Consider the following 21447-nt stretch of genomic DNA (forward strand, 5'->3'; position numbering starts at 1 on the left):
AATTAACATTTTTAGAAGGAGCTTTTGAATCCATTCATACATTTGTTTTTTCCCTGAGGAAAACCAAACCAGAGCAAAAATCAAGCTATGGTGACCTACTCTGTTTTATTTCAGCTTTGTTTGTCATAACCCCCTCCCCTGGAAATGCCACCTGTTCTCTGAAGTTTTCCCATCCCCTTCAATGGAAGACCAGATTTATCAGACATGTTTCTAGATTATGCAACTATTATTTCCAGTTGTGAGCAATTCTTCTGAAATGGACAGAGGGGAAGCGTATTGGCAAATGTGGAAAAGGGCTTAAAAAACTGAAGTGGAACAAGAAAATTCTCAAAATTCTAAAGTGTTTCTGAGCAGCAGGTTGTACAAAATGACAAAGCACTTCCTAATTTATAGGGATTATGTATAATTTTATACTGTTATGTGGTTACACATGTATTAAATAATATAATATTTTGCAGATATAAAATACATTGGAATATTAATTTATTTCCCTGTCATGGCTAAAAGGGTTTGCATAGCAGACACAATACCAAGTAACATTCTGGAGCCTTTTTGTGTCATAAGTGGCCACAGAGTCAACTTTTGCATCATTGGAAATGTACCAAAATATTCATCAGGAAAACAAAAAAGAAAAAAGTATTCCATTTGTCTCTTCCTTTCCTCCTGGGAATATTGCTCATCTCTTCTTTCCAGCTGCCCAGCAAATTTCCTTTAAATGGATGTGGATTCCATGTCAGGTAGAATATTTGGAGTAGAATTTAAAAAAAAAAAAATAAAATCAAGTGTGCCTTGATCTAATTCCTCTTGATGGAGCTAGTCTGCAGCAGTTGCTAGGAATTACAGAAAAAAACCTCTTATTTTCTCTGCTCAAGTATGTAGCCTGCAATTCTCCAGCAAGCTACTATTAATTTTCCTTGCTATCTTTATTTACAGCTGGCTGTATCACTCACGACTTAATTGTGGAGATCCTGCGTTGCACAAATCAATACCCAGCCCGGGAGGAATGCCTTCTGAGTGTTCATGGGGCTGATGAATTCTTGCAAAAGTAAGTGCCTCATTAAGCCACGAGCCATGTCAACAGAGCCAAGGGGAGAGGTGGGGTGTCAGGTTCCAAACACTCCACGTGTGTAGGGATCAGAAAAACAGAAACTTCCACAGACACAGATTTATTCTTCAGCCTTAAAAAAACCTTAAATTGATGTAAAAATACAATATGCAGATTGTATTTTGTATTGCATTTATAAAAATATACAGATATTAAACAGAAAAATCATAAACTTATATTTCTATTTTTGTGAAAATGTGCCTCAAGTGAGAAACTGTACTGATAACATGGTGAAGGGTTTATGATGTAGGAGTGTGGTTGAATAGAGTAGCTAAGAGTTTAGAAGTTATAACAGTGTGCATGTGAGACAGAGACTATTGGACAAAAGTATCCACAGTGCAGCAGAAGTCAAGGTGATAGGTTAGAAAAACAAAATAAATTCTGTGGCAACTGTCTATTGCTTTAGAAAGTTCTGTATTGGCTTATAATGAAGAAACTTGTGACTACTTTAAGCTATGGCCAACTGCTTGCTCCTTTAAAAATCTCACAGCCTCTGAGAGTGGTGTTTATCTGAGCAATGAACTGTTCCTGGCCTGAAAATAGTCCCACCCCCTCATTTCTAGTGGTGACAATGATGCATGTGAAGTTTCTGGAACTCCTGAAACACATGGTGCTTGTGTTCTGCAGTGCAAGGATTCAAATCCTCTTTTATGGAAGCTTTGTGCAGCTTTTAATTGTTTGTTTGACTCTGTTGTCCTTCCGGTCTTTCTCATCTGTGATACAAGGATGCTGCTACCTCCACTATCTCATAGGGGTCTTACAAGCAATTCCTCTAAGGGGGAATTCACCCAAGAGTGATATTATGTATTATGTTTATTTATGCAGTACTATGCAGCTGCAGAGCAGGTGGTTTTTCTTCATATGCAGTTGCAGTAGTCACAAAACAAATAAAGTCAGCACTGTGGTGCTGAATGCAAGTTAAAACCACATTAAACATGCAAGCAGATCTTTCTGAATGCACATAGTTTACAAGCAGGGAAATAAATGCACTGATTCACATTAATCCAGGTAAGCTCTTGTGGTGGTTGAAAGCACTGCTGGACTCAGCTAGTTGTTTTTTGCCCTATGGCAGCCTAAATTCAGGTGTCAGCCAAAGTGAGCAGGTTCTGTGTTGAGGCAGCTAGAGTGGAGGCACTTGTCAGCTGGGCTTTGTGGACAGTGGCTCTCAGCAGAAGGGTTGGCAGTGTTCTGTGGTACTGGCACTGCAGGAACCACAGCTCATCTGTTAGAGGTGTAAAGAGTGTTAGACAAAACAGTATATGTCTATAATTGAAAGGGAAGACTTTAGAAGCAGTCATATTTACAGCCGAGTGTAAAAATTACCTGAAGTAGCCTAGAGCAAGTCAGTTTGATTAATGAAAGCAAGGCAGTTGTGAGAGCAAGTGTCACACAGTGTGAGTTAGCTTTGCTCTGTATCCATCTGGAGCACTTCTACCCTTACACAGGCTCACAGGCCAAATGCTCATATGTTCATAGTGAATTACATCTGGCAACTAAAGATGCCAAGATTGCCTCTTCAACATTTCTGAGCCCACTCTTCCAATCTCTGTAAAGCAGGAGCTGGAACAGCAAAGTGCTGTGTAAATCATTAGAACACCAAGTAGAGAGCCAGGTCATACACAGATCTGTTATTTACAGAAGAGGACCAGGGATTTAATTTTTTTTTTTTCCAGGATGCTCTTCTTATCTCAAAGAAATTGCTAAAAAATGGAAATTTGTATTGAAGGCAAGCTCAGTGCAGTATGTGCTGAGGAGTTTTGTTTTCATTACTGGGGAGAATGCATCAATAGCAGACTCTAAATTCCTGCACTTGTAGAATCTCTGCACATCTCATTAGCAGTGCAACAACGTCAATAATGTTCTCAGCTTTCTTACTTTGCTCCTCCACTGTCATTCACTAAGCTCTGAGCTGCACTAAAACTTCAGCAGCTTGTAATTCTATATTGTGCTGTTAAATTCAGCTCCCTTTCTTCTGCTTCTTCAATGGATCTGAAATTTGAAACCTCAGACCCTAAGGATCCCTTGGGTAGTTTTAACAGGGCCTGAGGAGTTGCCTCAGGGTGAAGTTTTTCTTATGTGTGGGCTATCTTCAAGTGCAAATTGGTTTCCTCCCAATATTGCTAAGAGTGATTTGATGCACTTGGTCCACAGTTCTTCCCCAGAAGAATATTTGGAGTCAGTTCACAGATGAATTCCAGCAGAAGTTCCCCAAGCTCTAACTCAGCAAAAGGAATAAATATTCTGCTGCTCCTGCTGTACTGTAATCCAGAAAAAAACCACCTAAAGTGAAGCCAAGAAGGTGATTTGATGAATTGTTCCCCGAGCAGAGTACTTTAGTGAAGCAGACAGCTTTGTCAGGGTTTGTCAAAAGCTTTCATTTACTGTTATGTTGGACTGTATTAATGAGCACTTCACCCCACCTCCTGCAGAAGCACCTGAAAGACTTGATGATTTTTAGAATCCATTTAGCTCTGAATGAGAGGGGGAATTAAAAACACCTCTGTGCTAATGGCCATTACACCCAGCAGCAGCAGATTTCACCGTCCATCACTCCCTTCCTACGCACAGACCCTTGGGCTCACATCCTGCCTGACTCATGAGTGGAACATCAGATTTCAAACACCCAAGTTTTAAAGATATCAGAAGATAGCATATAGACTGCAGGCCAGCCTGAAATTAATAGAGCCATCTGTAGAATTCTGATTTGGAATCTCTTTTCTGGTCATTTTACTGTGGGAAACCTGGCCTTGCTGCAACCTGCAGGTTTTCTTTTTTATCCTATCAAACCAACTTAGATCCACCTTTAAATCTTGCTCTCACACTTTCCTATCTTGCCTTAGATTTAAAATGGTTACCCCTAAATATGATTTTATGATGCCTTTCATGAAAAATATTATATAAAAGTAAAATTAATCGTGCTTAAACACCTTGTGTCAACTCCTGGCTCCTAATGCCAGCAGCTAGTCAAAACCAACCCTACTCATCCGTCAGCAATGAATCAATCCTCTATTTTTAGAAAAACAGGCCATAATCTCAGGTCATCCTGAAAAGCCTAATTAATCAAAACATATGAGTGCATATAAGAATGTGGACGTTTAAAAAAAATTTTCTTTATTTTATTGATGTGTGTACTAGCACTAGGTTGCAGTAATGTAGATCGCCAAAGGAATGTAGTACCAAAATTCCTATAAGCTTTATTTCTAAATATCCTTTTATTCTAAGGTGTCAAGAGTATTTAACGTTTCATCCACACCCTCACATGGTATAATTTGCACAGCTACCTTATTGCTTTGCAGTTCAGCCACCACAGTGAGCAGGAGAATGGAATTGAAAAATCTAAATGCTTATCTCTTCTTCTAACATGCTTGCCTGTGACCTTATTGATGACATTTTTTTGTCTTACTAATTCTGTTCTCTGGGAATTGAAACCTAAATAAAAATTGGTTTTCACTCAAAGTGAAGTTTAAGCTATTAATTATAGACTGATGTAGACATAATCATGCAGATTGAAATCATAAGAAGCAAGCACCTTTGGATGAATATATTCTTTGTGAAAAGTAAACTTAATTTTCTCTTGTCACTGCAGATTAAATTTCTCATTCAGAGATGCTACTAGCTGAGTTACTTTAAAAAAATAGTCTGATTGAACTGTATTAAGATTTGGAGCTTATAGCGCATCAGAGAACCTTGCTGTGGGGAAGCAAGCAGTGAGGGAGTCTCAAATGATGGGGATTTTCCTTGTCTTATATTTGGATATTTTATGAGACCACAGGCAAGTCACTTGAAGTGGTCATTACCATGTCTCCTGAAGATAAAGACTGCATTTCTTTTCATGGCATTCTCATCAGAGCTGTGTTCTCCATGTAATTTCAGCAAAAAAATAAGGGGAGAAAGGCTGAGTTAACAAGGTTGTAACACTTCCATTTTTGTTTCCTTTACAGAGCTCATAGTGCTATAAACCAGTTACCAATAATCATGTTATCCTCCAAAGGGGATATATCATTTTTATCTCAGTAGTACTGGTATGGTAGCAAATCTGCCTGGGGTACAGCTAAAAGCTACTTTGTCCATCTGTGGCAAAGCTAAACTTCTATTTCTTGTAGCACACTTTTCATCTAGACCAGGTTTCCACATTATTTTGTTGAGGCATTAATCCATTTTGTGTAGTCCCTTGTGTAACAATATCTGTCAAAACTTTTTCTCTTTGTATTTGTGCAAATTAAATCCATTCATTAAGTCAACTGCGTGGCCACTTCTGCTTGCAGTGTTTCAGGCAGCTTTGCTGTGTCAATAAAGACTTTGCTGATGGATAGTATCTGCTTGACACAGCAGAAGCTAACACAAACCACTAATGTAAAAGCAGTTATAACAACAAAATTAAGTTTCTCTTGCTGTTGCTTGTTTTGCCTGGAAGCACGGTGACATGTAGAAATTATACTTGGAAAAGACAGTTTTATATATCTGTGGTTCAAGATCGTTACTTCACAGGAGGGTACAGCTCCTTTGTATTTGTCTAGCTGTACCAGTTCCAGTCACTGGCAATGCAACAGGAATCTGTATCCTGGAGGAATCAGGGCAGGGAAAGGTGACTCAGGACTCATGGGTGTCTCTAATATTCTCGTTATTTTGCCTGTCCATGGGCTGGAGGTGAGGCAGAATGAAAAGAGCAGGAGTAACAGCGAGGCATTAAGTAAAAAACTTGTTGGAGCAGTTCTAAAATGTTAAGGAAACTTCCCAGCCTGACCAATTATGGGTTTCTCTGGCAGTCACACTCCCTTCATTGTGAAAAGAGTCTGTGCCTGTTCGTGGGCTGCTGCCCTTTCCCACCACCCAGAGCACCATCTGCAGCTTGCACTGCACTAAACGTGCTCCTCAACCAGAGGAGATAAAGAGTTTATCATTTCAGTGATGAGGCAAACACGTCTGGGTGAAATGAGGAGAGGAAGAACTTTCAGGAAAGCTGTGGATAGGCAGAACACAGAGATGAGAGGAGGAGGAGGAGCAGAAGAGAACACATGCATTGGTACAGCCCCAGGAACTGGGAATTGGCCACTTGAGCTTTGGAAAGGGATTTGAGAAGGGTTTAGCTGTAACAGGGATATGCTTTGCACCACTATGTGTATTTCACTGTGTTCTGGTGATTCACTTCTGTGCTCGTGGTCACTTCTCCTACTCTCACGCTTGTACTTTGTCTTGAAATCTGGAAATTTTGCAGCTCCATAGAGGTGTTATCAAAGGTGATCCTTGCTTCAGTTATTTGTGTCAGATGGAAATGAGTTTGTCCCTTGTGATGTTTAATATGTTTGTTTAAAAAAAGAATCCTATATGTACATTTAAAGCTTTTTTAACCTCAGTGGTGAGTCTGTATTTTACTTAGCTACAGTGTAGTGTGAGAGCAGAACATTTACAAGATTTTTAAGTTCCCTGTAAATGTGCTGAATGGCATTTCGATTTATCCATTGATTTATGCTGAAGACTTCTGTTGCCAAGTGAGAGAGGAGTCTCATCTAAGTCACATTTTCCATGATTTATTCATAGGGGTGAGCATTTTGGTTTTGTTTATTTTTTTTTTCAACTAAATCCAGCCCTTTTTATTCAGACATTCTATCAAAAACCCTTTTAGGTAGAAATATGGTTTACATTTAAACCGAGTTTCCAAGCCAAAAAAAAAAAATAAAAATAATCTTTCCTTCATGGCCCAGGGAGTTCTGAAACAACTTGCCATGCTTTATAACTGTATAAATATGGAATATCCTTTTTTGTAGTTCTGTGGTTGAAGGCTCAATAAAGCCTCCTGAATCTAATTGAACACACACCAAAGTTGTAACTGATGATGCATACTGACTTGTTTTGGTGATGAGTTTACCTTTGTAAAAATCATTGTTGTTTTCCCATTAATCCCAAAGGATTTTTTTCAAATGTAAAAAGATGGTTGCCTCAACCCTGAAATATTCTTGAATTATTTCACCTCTTTAAAACAAGATGTGAAGGGGAAAAAAATAATTATTTTTGTTCCAAGTGATTTTAGGAGTGACAAACCAAGGCTGTGTTCTAATATAGAAAAGGTTGGCAAAAGTGGTAAATGGAAAGAGGCAAATAAGATTAAGGAATTCCCCTGTCATGGGCTGCTGGATCATCTTTGACCAGCAGCTTAGTTTGTAGGATCCATGCCAGCTGAGTGAGTCTGATCCTAGCTGGCACATGATTTGAGAAAGAAAAAATTAATTCTGCTTTTGCCACCTCTGTGTGAGCTGCACAGGGTGAAAACTTAGACTTCCTTGAGAACCAAAGGTCACCTGCTTTGATGGATGTGGTTTCCAGACCTATAGCTGATATTTGATTTTTGAGTTGGGTGTCAGACACTGCAAGTGCATTCTGCATCCATAACCAGGATACTGCATTGTTTGGCTTTGAAGAATGTGCATAAATAATCTCAAAGTTTGGGAGCACGTGCAGCTTGTCAAGAATATTTTCTCTGTGTCCTTGTTGTTCTCTTTCAGAACTTAATGATCAGTGATACAACTAAGCAATTATTATTTGTTTTACTGGAAAACATGCCAGAACCATCAATTTCCACCAATCAGGTGCCAAGAACTGGATTTGTATTATTCAGTCTCCTTTTCACTTAGAATTTAAACTACTAGTGCTTTTAGGAGAGGTAGCAAGGATAAAAGCAGGAAGTGGCAAGCAGAAATAACCATTTATTTGTTGTTTTCCCCCAAACTGCAGCACCTGTACTTTGGGAAGCCATGAAAGTCTCCACAAGGCGAGCAGCTGCATTCAGCTTCGCTTGCACCACGCTGGTCATTTGGAGCACAGCTTGGCTAGAACAGTAAGTAACCTTCTTTTCTTCCCCTTTCCTTCAGCATCCCTGAAGGAAAGAAATTCCACCACTCCTTTTACTTAGCAACCTGCTGTAATAATCAAAGAGAGATTATTTGCTTTCCTGAGAACGCATATATTCTTGCTGAACTGCAGTTGGAGTGTCCTGGGGAGCATTTGTGCTTTGCTCCTGTACTTACATCCAGTGAAGAACTGTAGAAAACACACGACTGAAAAAGTAACCCTTGGTCTTTCTCAGGAAAAAAAAAATCAATTTTGTCAGAGTTTAATCTTATTTTATTTCACGTTGTCAGAGAATTCTTACTTTTGATTTACTTCCAGCGCAAAGTTTTCAGTCCAGCAGCAGCTCTGCTCTGGGCAGTGTTCACTGGCAGTGAGTTGTCTCTGTTCACAGATATTGTCAGTTACCTGCTTTGCACGGCTCTGGTAATAGCCTGAGTCTCTCCATGTGTGGCTCAGAGGCAGATGTCTAGCAAAAAAAGGGGTAGGGGCTTTTTTTTCATGTCTCTTTTGTCAGAAGAAAACATAAGTGAAACATCAAGCTTAATAGAGGGTCTTACCTGGACAATTAAAAAAGAACTATGAAGAGGTCAAATATGTATATGTGTGTAATATTTAGAGATAGAGGTGTTTAGCATTTTAACTGATTTATAGATAAAAAAGTTAGTTACTTTCTCTAGTTCAGTGTCTACTGCTATAGACCTTCAAAACTGGAACCCAATGATGTGTTTAGCAGTCTCTTAGGAAACTTCAAATCTTGTTTCTATGCTAAGGAAGCCCAACTCTACACCAAGGGTACCTGAAGGCTGCCTTCATGACTTGTGCTTGCCTTACATAGCACTGCTGAATTCAGGTTGCATAGTTAAAAATACATGCAAGTTGTACATGCAAGTTACTATTATGCTTAATAATTTAAGTGGATATTTACAAGCAATAAGTGCCTTTTTTTCTTAACTAGACACTTTTTGAACTTTGGCCAATAACTAAATGTTCACAATTCCTTTGTAAAACAAACAAAAAAAAAAAAAGGTGAATACTTGCTTTCTTTGCTTTTGTGGGAAGCTGTCACTCTACTATGAAGTACTCAGAGCAGGGGATTTTCTTCAGCTGAGCAATTACAAGCAAGAAATTTGGCCAGGACCTTTTTACAAAATCCCAGTTCTTTCACTTAGTGGGTGACCTTTAATTAGATTTTGGGTTTTTTAAGCCATTAGATTTATCAGCTTTAACACTCTCTGAAATTCTAGGGAATGCTCTGCCTATCCTATTTCCTTCAGAGTTTCAGGATTTCAGATGTCCCCACATTCTGATCATCTCAGGAAAGCATTAATCTTCATAGTGAAGAGGCAGCAAAGAATACTTACAGGTTTCTAACAAGGGCCTCACTTGCTTCCAGAAAAGGATTTTTGAGCTAAAGCAGACAGGAAGTGATATTTCCTGAGAGTTTAAAACCCCCTTTTTTTCCTTCATATATATAAGTGTTAGTATTTTGCTAGGCATAATGATTTAAGAGTTCACCTTGTGAGCATAATCATAGATGAGAGAAGTCAGAGGCCTGTCGTGATAAGGTGGAGACTTTTCCATTATTTAAATATTCGTGGCTTTCTAAAGGGATTGTGTAATTCAGGCCATTAGAAAACATTCAGCATCTCAAAGAATTTGTAGACCCTTCAGTTAGGGTTTCAGTGGGAAGGGTGACATTTTAAGATCTCAAAGTGAATTATTGATCTCCCTTTTACAGGGACAGGCACAGCTCTGAAAGCTTCAGGCCATGAAGTTATTTCATGTTACTAATAATAGCAAAGAGCAAGAGGAGCCCTTGAGGTGGTTATAATAAGTCACGGACACAGTTTTCCCCCAGCTCCAGGGCATGCTCATGACAGAGCACTGGTACAAAAAGGAGAGGTTCTGCTTGCAGCCAGCAAGTCCATCAGGACCAGGAAAAAAACCTAAGAGAGGAGGCAGAGTGCCTTAAAAGCTTCAGTGTTTCACTCTGGACTTCATACTGTACATTTCTTTAGGTGTACTGAAACCTGCTCAAGCCACACTGAATTCAAGGATCTGATGTAGGCTACATTGAGCTCACAGTTAGTTTTGTTGCTGCTGTTAAGTAAAAAACGTGTCTGTAAAATGCATTGGAAAGTCACAGACTGAAAGTCAGGTTGAAGAAAAAAATTTCCTTCCCTAGAATTCATATAGAAAGATGCAAAAATTATGCTTTTAAAAACCAAAATAGGCAGAAACTTTGGGATGCTTAAGATTCTTCAGCTGTCTCAAATACTTATGCACATACCCAGCTACTGTTTATTTTTGAGAAATTATGTGCTCTTGAGGAGAACTTCACCTCTGAACTGTGTTCCTTTTTCTTCTTCCCTTCTTTCTTTTCCTTTAGTACTCTGGGATGAATCCCATGAAGGCTCTGTATGACTTAAGAACATTGAGCTGCTGCAGATGACCCCTTACAATGCAGTGTCTACTGTTGCTGTAGCTGTGCTCCTCTAGCTGAGAGGACTGGGAAGCCCCAGGTTTATCAGCAGCATTAAAGACTGAGGCAAAACAAGCCCTAAAGTCCTCTGCTTTTTCTGTACAACCGTTTGCCAGTGGGACCATCTTCACCAATGAAGATGTTTTCTTTGGACACCCACTTGCTACTGACATACTTAATAAAATACCTTATTTCCTGGCACAGCAAAAGCTGATGGAAGAAATACCCAGATCCCTCAAGGGGCAAAGCCTCTCAGCTGCCCAGGGTGATGCTTCTCCTCACAGCTCACCTCTAATTCTGCACCGTCTCTCCCTCTGGCCCACCTCAGTGTGAAACCAAAGCAGAATTGATGTATGCCCTAGGCCACATTGCCTTCTTCAGGTCTTCTATGTAGGCAGGGAATATCCCACTGCCTCCACTCTCCCTGCCTGGATTCAAACACATCCTGTTCTCCCACTGAATCTAGTTTAAAGTTCTATTTCTAAATCCAGGTGGCTTGTTTTCCTGAACATTCTTGGCCCCACTGGTACCTGTATAGTGCCACCCAGTGTAATATAAAATATTCACCAAATAAAATGTCAGATAAAGACATCCTGAACACGGCTGAGAACATTCTGACTTTGGAAAATACCATGTTAATATCTCCAATATACATTCTTCTTTATCAGAGTAATATGTCACCATTCACCTCTCTTCCACAGTGTGCGGATGACCAAAGAAGGTTCTGTGTGAATGAGCTTTTGGAAGACACTTGTGCCTGGAGACTGATTCGGTGAGCTGCTCTCCAGCAGTATTTATGTTTGTAATTGTTCATATTTGTAGGAAGCCTCCTTGCACCAAAGGACAATTCTGGGAACTACTGGGGACAGGAATGATACCAATAAGAAAGACAATTGGTTCAATATTTCAATAGTTCAGACTTTTTCTTTTCAGATCTTAGTTGCTGCTTAGCAAAAATCAATGTTTTTTGGATCCATGTAGTTTTTCCCATTTGTCTCCTTTTCATATTACTGAAGTTTTCATTGAAGGTTTCAATTTTTTCCCAAAGAGTCCCATGATTGAAAGTGTCAAAATCTTCACGTGTATGTTGCTGTTAAAGAATTTTTGACATTAAATATTGTAAAAGCAGTAGGTTTGCTGTTCATTAAAACTATATTTTCACAGTTCAGTGATCTTTAAACCTTTTTAAAATTTTTTGTATTTTATTTTTTAATGGAGACCAACTATGATGAACCTTTAACTTGGCAGTCAAAATGAAGGTGATTCTAAAGCCAGTCTGTGATGGACAAACACAAAATGAGATAGATTCCTCATTAATTTTTAATTATATTCCATTTAGATAAATTCTAATTTTAGGTAAAGAAGCTGTTGACACTTTTTACAATGTTTTTCATCACTGTGTTATAAAGTACTTTGCCAACAATAGTAGATTTAAATGACACACCTGTCATTTGGCAGATGAGGGGAACAGAGGGGTAGTGACTCGTTTGAGGGGGGTACCTAGTGCTTACTGAGGACCCACCTGGCTTCCTAGGAAGCTCAAATGGCTCAAATTTCCGTTCTGGTCCTTGCTCTAAAGATCTCAGTAGAAGACATGCATTTTACAGATGGCAAGTGTATGAAATTTAGCAGCACAGAGGATGTCTGCAGGAGAGGATCATTTGCTGTGGGTCCCTTTTCTCCAGGCTGAGCAATCCCATCTCCCTCTCCCCATTAGAACTGTGCTCCAGACCCATCCCCAGCTCTGCTCCCTTTTCTGGACACACTCCAGCACCTCAATGTCCTTCTTGTCGTGGGGGGCCCAGCTCTGAGGACAATCACATGGGAGCAGCTCCCAACAATTCCATTCACCACAGCCCTCTGGGCTCAGGCTTGCATTTGGGCACTGTTTAGTGAGACAGAATGGTGATAAACAGCATTTTAGAAAGGGAACCTAGCATTTCTCCATAGTAGGTGCTGCTGCCAGGAGACTGAAAAATGAAAGTTGCAAGTCCATGCTATGTACTTGTCATCCTCCTGCCATATAGACCAGCTGGGAGCTAAGACTGTTTGTGCTTTTCTGATTTCCTTTTCAAAACTCTTGCACCGTATTGACTTGCTAAAAGCTAAAAAAAATGTCCTTTACATCAAAGAAGTACTAAATGTTCACGGGTTGGTTAGGCTTGCCATATTTATACACAGCTATAATGATGCACAAGTATGAAGTATGTCTGTGTGATAAGATATGGGTATTATTAGTCATCTGGCAGACAAGGACTCAGGATAGCATTAGTAGGGGTATTTCAATCATCATTACAACTTGCTGGGTTTGTTTCCTATTAATGATGCAAAATTATGGCTACTTTATGCCAAAAATTCTCCAGGGGAAAATAAACTGATGGAAAATATGCTAATTTTCTGAACTAGTGTTGTAATTTACGAAATTATTCTGCATTTTAACCTGCATTTTGACCAACCACGCTAATAAACATGCTCACCTCCATGGAAAAAGACAACAAGGCAAGCTCATCTGTTCAGATGTATTTTTGAGCTGGGCAAGGCTCTGAAAAAGATGTTACACCTGAAGACTCGGTCAAAGCAGAGTGACAACTTGTATTAGCTATGATTTAACAGGATTACAGGAGGAATTTCCAGGCAGCTGCTCCACATACAAACTGCCTGGCTAGATAAAGCCAGTGCAGATTGGAAATAAAAAGCTGTAAAGGCAAAACTACCTGTAGGAGGAAGGGAATAGTTGGCATCTCCAGGGAAATGCACTGTGGTATCAGCACAGGGAAGGCCACCTAACTTTTCCCTGTTCTGTGTGGTTATTTCAGTGCAATGAGTCTCCTTTTCCTGCCATGCAATATAGATAATGAAAATCTAATCATGTACCATGAAACTTGTACTTGGGGCTGCAGTTGCAATTCTAAATTCTGATTGCTCAGTTGGCCCAACTAAAAAACATGAGGACACACACAGTTACTCTGTAAATTGTTGATTTGCTTTGAAGCTCTGAAAAAAAAATAAATCAAAATACTTTTGGGACTTTTAGCTACCAGACTACAATGGGGATGGAAGTGTGGGGGGAAATTTCTTCTATGCCTTCTGAAGAGGAAGAACCTTAATAAAAGATTTGGTGTGGGATATAATAGTAGAATTTAAAAGGCAGGAGTAAAGTGATAGAGTTAAACAAACAGCAAAGGAAGTATTTAAATTGCCATTTCCACTTTTTCATATAAGCATGTGCAAACCCCAACTACCTCTGATGGCCATCAAGGTAATGATGTGTCCTTTTTACTAATCTGTGGGCTAGGCAAGGTGTAAAACTGGGAATTAAGGTTTTCTTATCCTTTCCTGATGATGTGACCCTAAGGAAGGGCTTGCCAACATGATGCCTTAGCAATGGTCTCACAGGCACTTGTTTTTGTTTTCTTTCAGCTGACAAGCAAAGAACAGCAAGAATTTCACAGTGCTTAAAACACAGAAAATTATATAAATGCATCTTAAAAGCAAAAATCTGAGTGCGGTTATCTGTTGGGGATGGCACTTGTAGCCCGTGGTTTTAAAAGTGTGAGATTTACAGCTGAAGCATCAGTAGAGGAGTTTAGTGTAGAAAGGTGTATGCTCCTCTTCATAATCCTAATTAATTTAGTGAAGCTTTGCTAAGACTCAGCAATCTGCCTGTACAAATTTTTTGGCAGCTTCTATGGCATGACAAATGCATAGAACCAGAGTGGTGAATGGCTCTCTACAGAAGTAAAACAAATTTTACTGCTTAGGAAGTGCTATGGAAAGGCAGGTGCTGGAACAGTTTGAGCATGTCAACTTGAGAACTGCCTGCAAATTAAGTTTCATGGGTTATGTATCAACACTGTCCTGTTTTATAACATTTTGTACTTGGGACTTAGCCTGTGCTTTGGAAGTGCTGGGATTTTCCAGATCTTGGGCAGATGTTTTATCTGATGCTGTGCAGCTTAAGTCTGTGAAGTGATTGAGACAGAAGGCATTGGATCATAAAATTATTTAAGTTGGAAAAGAGCCTTAAGATCAAGCCTAGCTGTAAGAATGTAGCATGTATTTGAGTCCATCCTTCTTTAAGGTGATATTTAAGCACTTGCTGAACCATAAAGAGTAAAATAAATGGGAGGTGAATTTCAATAGACATTGAAACAGCAATTCACTTATTGGAGTTCTTTAACTTGGGAAATGTTCATACTTATGTATAAATAGATTTTTCATCTAGTCTTTGTGGCAAAAGACTACCAAAACCCAAGGAACATGAAGGTTCAATTGCATGATGTCTACATACTCACTTGGCTTTATTTTATACTAATATAAAATCACTTTGAAATTATTTCAAATGTCTAGAATGTGAAAAAAAATGCCAACAAAAAACAAACCCAAACCTGTTCTCTTTATTTAATTCTTATTAACTTGATGTTGTTTCCTTTTTTTCTGATTTCTAGGCAGAACCTTGGCTCTGTTATTATCAACTACAGAGGTCAAGTGGAATATCTGCTGCAAAATGAGGTATTTGTTCTCAGTTTGTTACACTAGAAAAGCATTAACTTCTACATGAAAGGTATCTAATTATTAATCTGTCTTAGATGCAATTAAGGAAGGCTTTTAATTAAGACTGCTTAATCTGACTTTGAAAGAATATAAATTCTCCTAATAAAACTTGGTCCGAGGTTAGGAAGAAAGTGTTACAAATTTAAAATATCAAAGGTGACTGTTCCTACGTGTCAAGGAACTTGTAAATAAAACCAGAGTTGTTTGAGTTGGCAATATAATACTTGGAATAAGTAGAAGTATAATGCATTATATGGATCTGAAAAATTTGTCCCTGATTTTGCAAGCCCCCAAGCCTAATGTTTACATATTTAGTATATACATGCAAGCAAGTTTGAAAGATTAAGTTTAGCCAGCAAAACGCCCAAGAGCTTTATCTTAAAGCATTGTGGGCTGCCGATTGAATGCTACATGCTTGAAGGAAAACTCTTAGGAAATCTTCTCTGCTGTCCAATGTTTTAAGAACAAATGTCTAAAGGACAAATTGAGCCATACCTTGGAAGAAACCACATGTTTATTTGATCTGACTTCCAAGCCAGCATGATAACTGATTTGATCTTACTTTCAAGTTGGCATGATAACTGATTTTCTAGGGTTTAAAACTGGAAAGAACAAAAGATTTATAAAAATCAAAGAATACTGATGTAGCATGGAAATATTCCAGTGCATCCCTTCCAGAGTTAGAACTCATTATGCTAAGTTATGCATTTCTTTGAAATATATGTTACAACAAAAAATGAGTATTTTTCTTCAGAACTCTGTCACCTACATTTAGGTTCAGGATTTAATCCCTGTGGATGTTTATGATGCATTATTATTTTTATTTTTAATAGCCAAAAAACATACATTTGCATACAAATTTTATACATGTACACACATATATAGAAATCCACCTAAACATGCAGACACATATATGAATACGTATATATCAATAATATGTAACACTTATAAATACATAATATAGGTATATATACAAACATTTTGTATTTTGTATAAATCTTTGATGCTTTTTCAAAATGCAAACCACAAATTTAGAGGCTGTTGAACTGTGCCTGGCTAAAAAGTAAAGCTCTAAGTCTGATACTGTGCAGGTATTTGCTGAATTTTCCTTTGTAAGCATCATCTCAAAGGGAAGTGTTTAGTGTATAAAATGTGATGCAGTCATAACCATTTGGAAAAGTTAGGTCCCCAAGCTCAAATGCACATGTATTTTTCTTTACTGAAGTACACCCACCAGGGTAGTTATTTACATTCATTTCAAATTTTAGGGCCTAAAGCAAGAGGATTCTAAATTCAAAAAAAGCCATAACCTCAACATTAATGAGGCTTTGCAATCCACCCTCTACAACTGACACAGTGCAGATATTCCTCAGACCTATAATGAAGCATTCCTAAATTTGTTTTTGCTAAAGATTTTTACATTGAATAAGCAATTTCTTGAAACCATTAACTTTTTATAAAGGGAAGGAAGTACATTTTTCAAATATTCATATCATCCAACAAATATGTGTGTGTCTAGAGCTAAATTTTTCTGTAGTTTGATTTTTTTTTTTTTAGTAAGGTCTTTTCCACTTAGGAGCACTCAATAAGTTCATATGAATTGCCTAAAAGAGCAGGATTGCAAGTTAATGATGTAGGTCACATCACGGATATTTTCATTCACAGGCATCAGTGTATGGAGATTTTTCAAACCTAGAATCATGAAGTATGATTTGCTTTAATTAGTGGCTCAAAAAATGATGGAGCTCTAATGTAATGAGTAACATTCATAAATATGTAGTAAACAAAACAGGAGATGAGACCCCTTTATTTGGGCTTTGAATCCTCGTTTACTTATTTTCTCTAACTTCAGATTAGATTGCTTAGAGAAGGTCTAAAATTGGGGTCATTGTAACTCCCCCTTATCCCAAGTCTACACAAGAGTAATTCTGTCACCTCTCCAAGCTATTCCCACTTTTCCAAGCTATTCCCATTCCCAGCTGGCATTGTTGTTACTCCTCTCTGGTTCACCACAATCCACCTTCAGCACACTCTGGAATTTAAGACACTAGGAGCTGCTCACAGATTGTAAATTAAGTGCACACATAACTGCTGAAGTTCTGTCCTCAGCTGGAAGTTCCTTTAGCATTCAGTTTTAACCAGACACACCTTAAGATTCTCAGTTGAAAAAAAAAATTAATATTTTGTATGTTTTTATTCTTATTTACAAATTTAGTCTTCTTATAGATACAGGGATACCAGTATTTTTGACTTATGGAAAAAGCTCACTATCATTATTAATCTAATTAGTAATAGGAAATAAATGGAAAATTAATTTTGACATTGATAATGACTCTATAAAACAAAAATTTTTAAAACATAATTAAGATGTCTGGTACAACGATGGGATTTGTGCTGTTCGGGTTGAAATGTAAGTTTTGAAATGTAATTTTCAGACAATATGTGCTGTCAAATAAGCAGCCAATTTTGATTGCCCTGACAACCACTATTTATGCACTTCATTTTGAAATCCATTCAAAATGTACTGTTACTGTAGAGAGGACTTTGTAAATTTTTTATACAGAGTGTAGAAATTCTGGAATGAAATAACTTTTTTTAAAAAAAATATCATATAAATTATTGAAACACCAAAATATTCTTCTAAGGTTCTGCTCTATTTAAATATGTAGAAGGGGGAAAAATTACAAGTTGTTGACTGTAGTTCCTCTGGAATTTCAGAAGATGTAAAATATTTGTTAGAAGTGAATCTCCATCTTCCCTTCTTTGGGACAAAAATCAATGTCATGTGTCTACACATGAAAAAACAGAACTCTTTACATTAAAAAAGAGAACTCTTTACATGATAATATCCCAGCAGAGAAATAATGAGAAAGAAGTCATCATATATAGTATTCAGTATCACATCATTTTATGTGCTTACTCTTCTTCATCTGCTATATGCTCCTCAGAAGTAGCTACCATAAAAATAAAGTGTATGGTAAAGTAGCTTCTATAAATATTAATACTTTGATAGTTTATCTATAAACAGAATAGCATACTAAACAGAAATTGATACATTCCTCAAGACACCAATTCTCTTTATGGAACAGCATTTATATATATGTACAAAAATACATAAACTGTGGGTGGGTTTGGGTTTTTGTTTTTATTTTTCTCCATCCAGAGAGCTGTTTCTCTATTTAAGGGTTACTTTTGTGAATGTCTATTGCTTGTTACTGCTCAGAAATTACCCTGCAGAGCTGTATTTATAGGCACAAAATTCCTTCTTCCAATAATACATCTCTGCTTGTGAAGAAGAAAAATTCGAAATTAAAACTTATTTAAATCAAATGCAAAATTGGAATTATATTTAATATTAATTTAAAACTATAGTTTTAAATATAAATAGTAATTTATATATATATACACACATATACTCACTTATTTCTTCAAGAAATCAGAGTAAACCAGCACTGCTAATGTTTTGGAGTTGTCAGGGTTACACATAGCAAAGCCATACCACTGAGCCCCAATCAACTTCAGCCCCAAGGAGGGTCTAAAATTCTCAAGAAATTATTGTCAACCTTTTCCTCTCTAGAACCTGTAGTGTGAAAAGGTGTTTGTGTTCTTAATTACTAAAAAAAAACCCCAACAACTTATGTTTAAAAGAATCTGACCACCAGATATTTGTGGATATTTCATGAAAATCATTCCTGCTTTAGTTCTGCTCAAAGCATGTAATGTGGAATTAGTAAGCTCAATATATTTTTATATTTATTTGTGAAATGACAGGTGTTAACCTTCTCAGTACAGTCTATGCATAGACCTTAAGCCTGAAAACAGGAAGTTCATCTTGGCACAATTGTAATTTTTCAGGCATGAGATGCATGAGTTAGAGAAATGGTTTCATGGGTAATCCACATGCTGTAGTGCACTAAAAGGAACATTTATCAGTACAGAAACATGGAGAATATTTTTAGGAGAGCTTCTGCTTGTTCAGAGAATGTATTTTATGGTTTAATGAAGTGATATAACTGTGCAGAAAGGCCAGGAATTATTTTTATTTATTTATTTTCCTGAATTGAGAGTACTTGATATTGTGTTTTCCTTCCTTTGGGGATCCAACAGTTGTGGTTTTTTTTATTCCCTGAAGTGTTTAATCTAGAAACTTTTTTTTCCCCCCACATGGCAATATGAAAATACCTAAATTTACAATCAATAAGATTCCATAATTTTAACTAAATACATAATTTTGCAGAAAGCTGAATGCAAAAGTACTCAGTCCACAGGTGTCAGATTATGCAGCCTCCCATGCAATATCTATTTTTAGGAGGAATGTGGCTGGCAGAAATGGGTAGGAGACAATAGTGAGGATAAATTCACAGAATACTTGTGAATCACTTGGCTTCAGGTCCCTTCAGAAATTTCTTTACAGTGCTTCCACACTGCTGGAGTTCTGCCAAACCAAGGTTTTCTCTTAAAATCACTCCTTGATACCAAATTTGTTGTGGTTTTGACTAGCATACGTTTTGTGGGAGATAATTGGACTTCAACAGGAATGTCACTATCCTTAGGAAAACATTGGCCTGTGGTGATTTCAGTGTAGCCAGGCTAAACCATGGTGTTTGAATCCTGCTTGAGAGGGTAGGATTTTCTATTTCTCACTGCCATTATGTTCAGGTATTTCTGGTCAATGCTGGGTGTCTACTGCTTCCTTTTTTCCCCCCTGTTTCTCTCCTATCAACAGAATAATGTTGACAACGTGATTGAGGCAGCTAAAGCCATCTGCAGTGTCCTGTGTTTTGTGGAAACCAAAGACATCACCGATGCAGTCTGGAAACTCCATGCTCTGGGGAAAGCACAGGTAAAAGTTGCATGTTCATGTCCTATTTTTCTCTTTAAAACTGCAGCTTGAATGGGTATCACTCCTTTTTTGATTGATCAAGTCCATTTCTCTGTCTTGCTACATTTTACTGTAAATACTCTTATGGGTTTTCCAGGGGTTTCTGTATAATTGTGAACTGGGACTTTGGAGGGCAGTATCCTTTAGTTTGGTCATCAGCTGCTTTGGTATGACCTTAGAAAAGTCACTATGATCTGATTTATAGAAGTTCTGAGCACCCAAAAGCTCTATTGAAGTCACCATTTTGGAGATACAGGTGCTCAGAAAATCTGAGAATCAATCCATTATTCACTTGGATTTACTCTGGTGTAACTGTGAGTTGTAATAATTTTTTCCCATTCTAAGGAAATTCCCTCTTCACACTTAAAAAAAGTTACTGAGGAATTCTGTCCAGTCCTTGCATGGTCCCCTTGTCATTCTTTCTCACAGTAAATACTATTTAGAAAAACATGCCAGTCTCTATGTGATGCTTGCCTTCAGACCATTACCGACCTGCAAGACTTTTATCCTTTCTCTTTATTGCTGGATTTGATTTTGTTTTTTCCCATGGCTTGTGCTATGTGTAAGGACACCCAAGACTGGAAGAACCTAGGCAGCTCTCAGGGTTTTGGTTTGTTGCTCAGACCTGACCAGCTGATTTTCTGGAGTGGCTTTTCTTGCTTCCCTTCTAGTTCGTGCTTCACTGCAAATCTTGTTTCCATATCATCCTAAATCTATTAATTTCTGCTTTGGCATCAATTATTATAAATCGCTACTGGGGGTAAATTCCTGCATAAATAAGTCTGTGTTGGCACACATTTTATCTGGCATGATGTGGAATCAAATGAAAATAAGAATATCCATTTGAGAAAAGCTCTTCTTGGATATTAGAGGGTAAATACTGTAGAGAAAGAGATAAAGGAACTAACAAGGGATTCAATTATTTGCTTTTGGTTAAACTCAAGATTATTTTAAGAGGTGTCAGGATGAACAGTGTCTTGTCCTCAAGACAAGAATTTTCTCAATTCAGAAAATTTCTTAAGAGATAAACAAAGAGATGGGTCCAGTTAAAATATAGAGAGGAAAGCAACCGAGCTTTGTTTTAGAAAAGAATTAGAGCAGAAGAAGTGTATTGGGACTAATTTGTTAAAAACTTTTTTTAGGTTAAAAATATTTGGTGTATTTTTTCTTTTAGTGCTCAGGTCAGCCCTGTGAACCTAATGTGTAAACTACCTCTTAGAACTGCTTTATATATCCCTTGATCCATTTGCTGCCCCATCCTCTCTGAATTTGAGCAGAGAAATAGTTGCAGTGGTCAAAGAGAAAAATCAGTTCCTATTAGTGTGGCTCATCCTAAGTCAGAAAACCACAAATGCCATGCAGAATTGCATAATGGGATAAAGCCCTAAGAGTACAGGCCATCTTTTTCAAGTCTTAGTTTTTGCCTGGATGTTCACATTTTCTTCTGCTTGTCTGCTGAGTCATTGTCTCAAATATTTATTTTATTTTTGAGATGAATTGGCTATTAATAGGCAAATAATTAAATTACAACCTGATCTATTTGTTGTAGAAAGAAACAAAAAACCTCTGTTCCGAATG

General features: G+C 37.6%; 1 protein-coding gene across 18 annotated transcripts in view; it reads left to right on the plus strand.

Moving 5' to 3' along the window:
• PIK3C2G (phosphatidylinositol-4-phosphate 3-kinase catalytic subunit type 2 gamma) overlaps positions 1–21447 on the plus strand; it is a 241376-nt gene that overhangs the window by 69759 nt on the left and 150170 nt on the right. For all 18 annotated transcript variants that reach the window (XR_010362871.1, XM_064421395.1, XM_064421393.1 and 15 more), the window contains 5 exons: positions 934–1045; positions 7835–7937; positions 11135–11205; positions 14882–14945; positions 19714–19830. Coding sequence is in view for 17 of the 18 variants with exons in the window: in XM_064421395.1 (XP_064277465.1) it covers positions 934–1045; positions 7835–7937; positions 11135–11205; positions 14882–14945; positions 19714–19830 (467 nt within the window). In the remaining variant the exon portion in view is untranslated. The remainder of the gene's footprint in view (positions 1–933; positions 1046–7834; positions 7938–11134; positions 11206–14881; positions 14946–19713; positions 19831–21447) is intronic.

The sequence above is a fragment of the Passer domesticus genome, chromosome 5 (assembly GCF_036417665.1).
Source record: "Passer domesticus isolate bPasDom1 chromosome 5, bPasDom1.hap1, whole genome shotgun sequence".
In the NCBI taxonomy this organism is placed as follows: Eukaryota; Metazoa; Chordata; class Aves; order Passeriformes; family Passeridae; genus Passer; species Passer domesticus.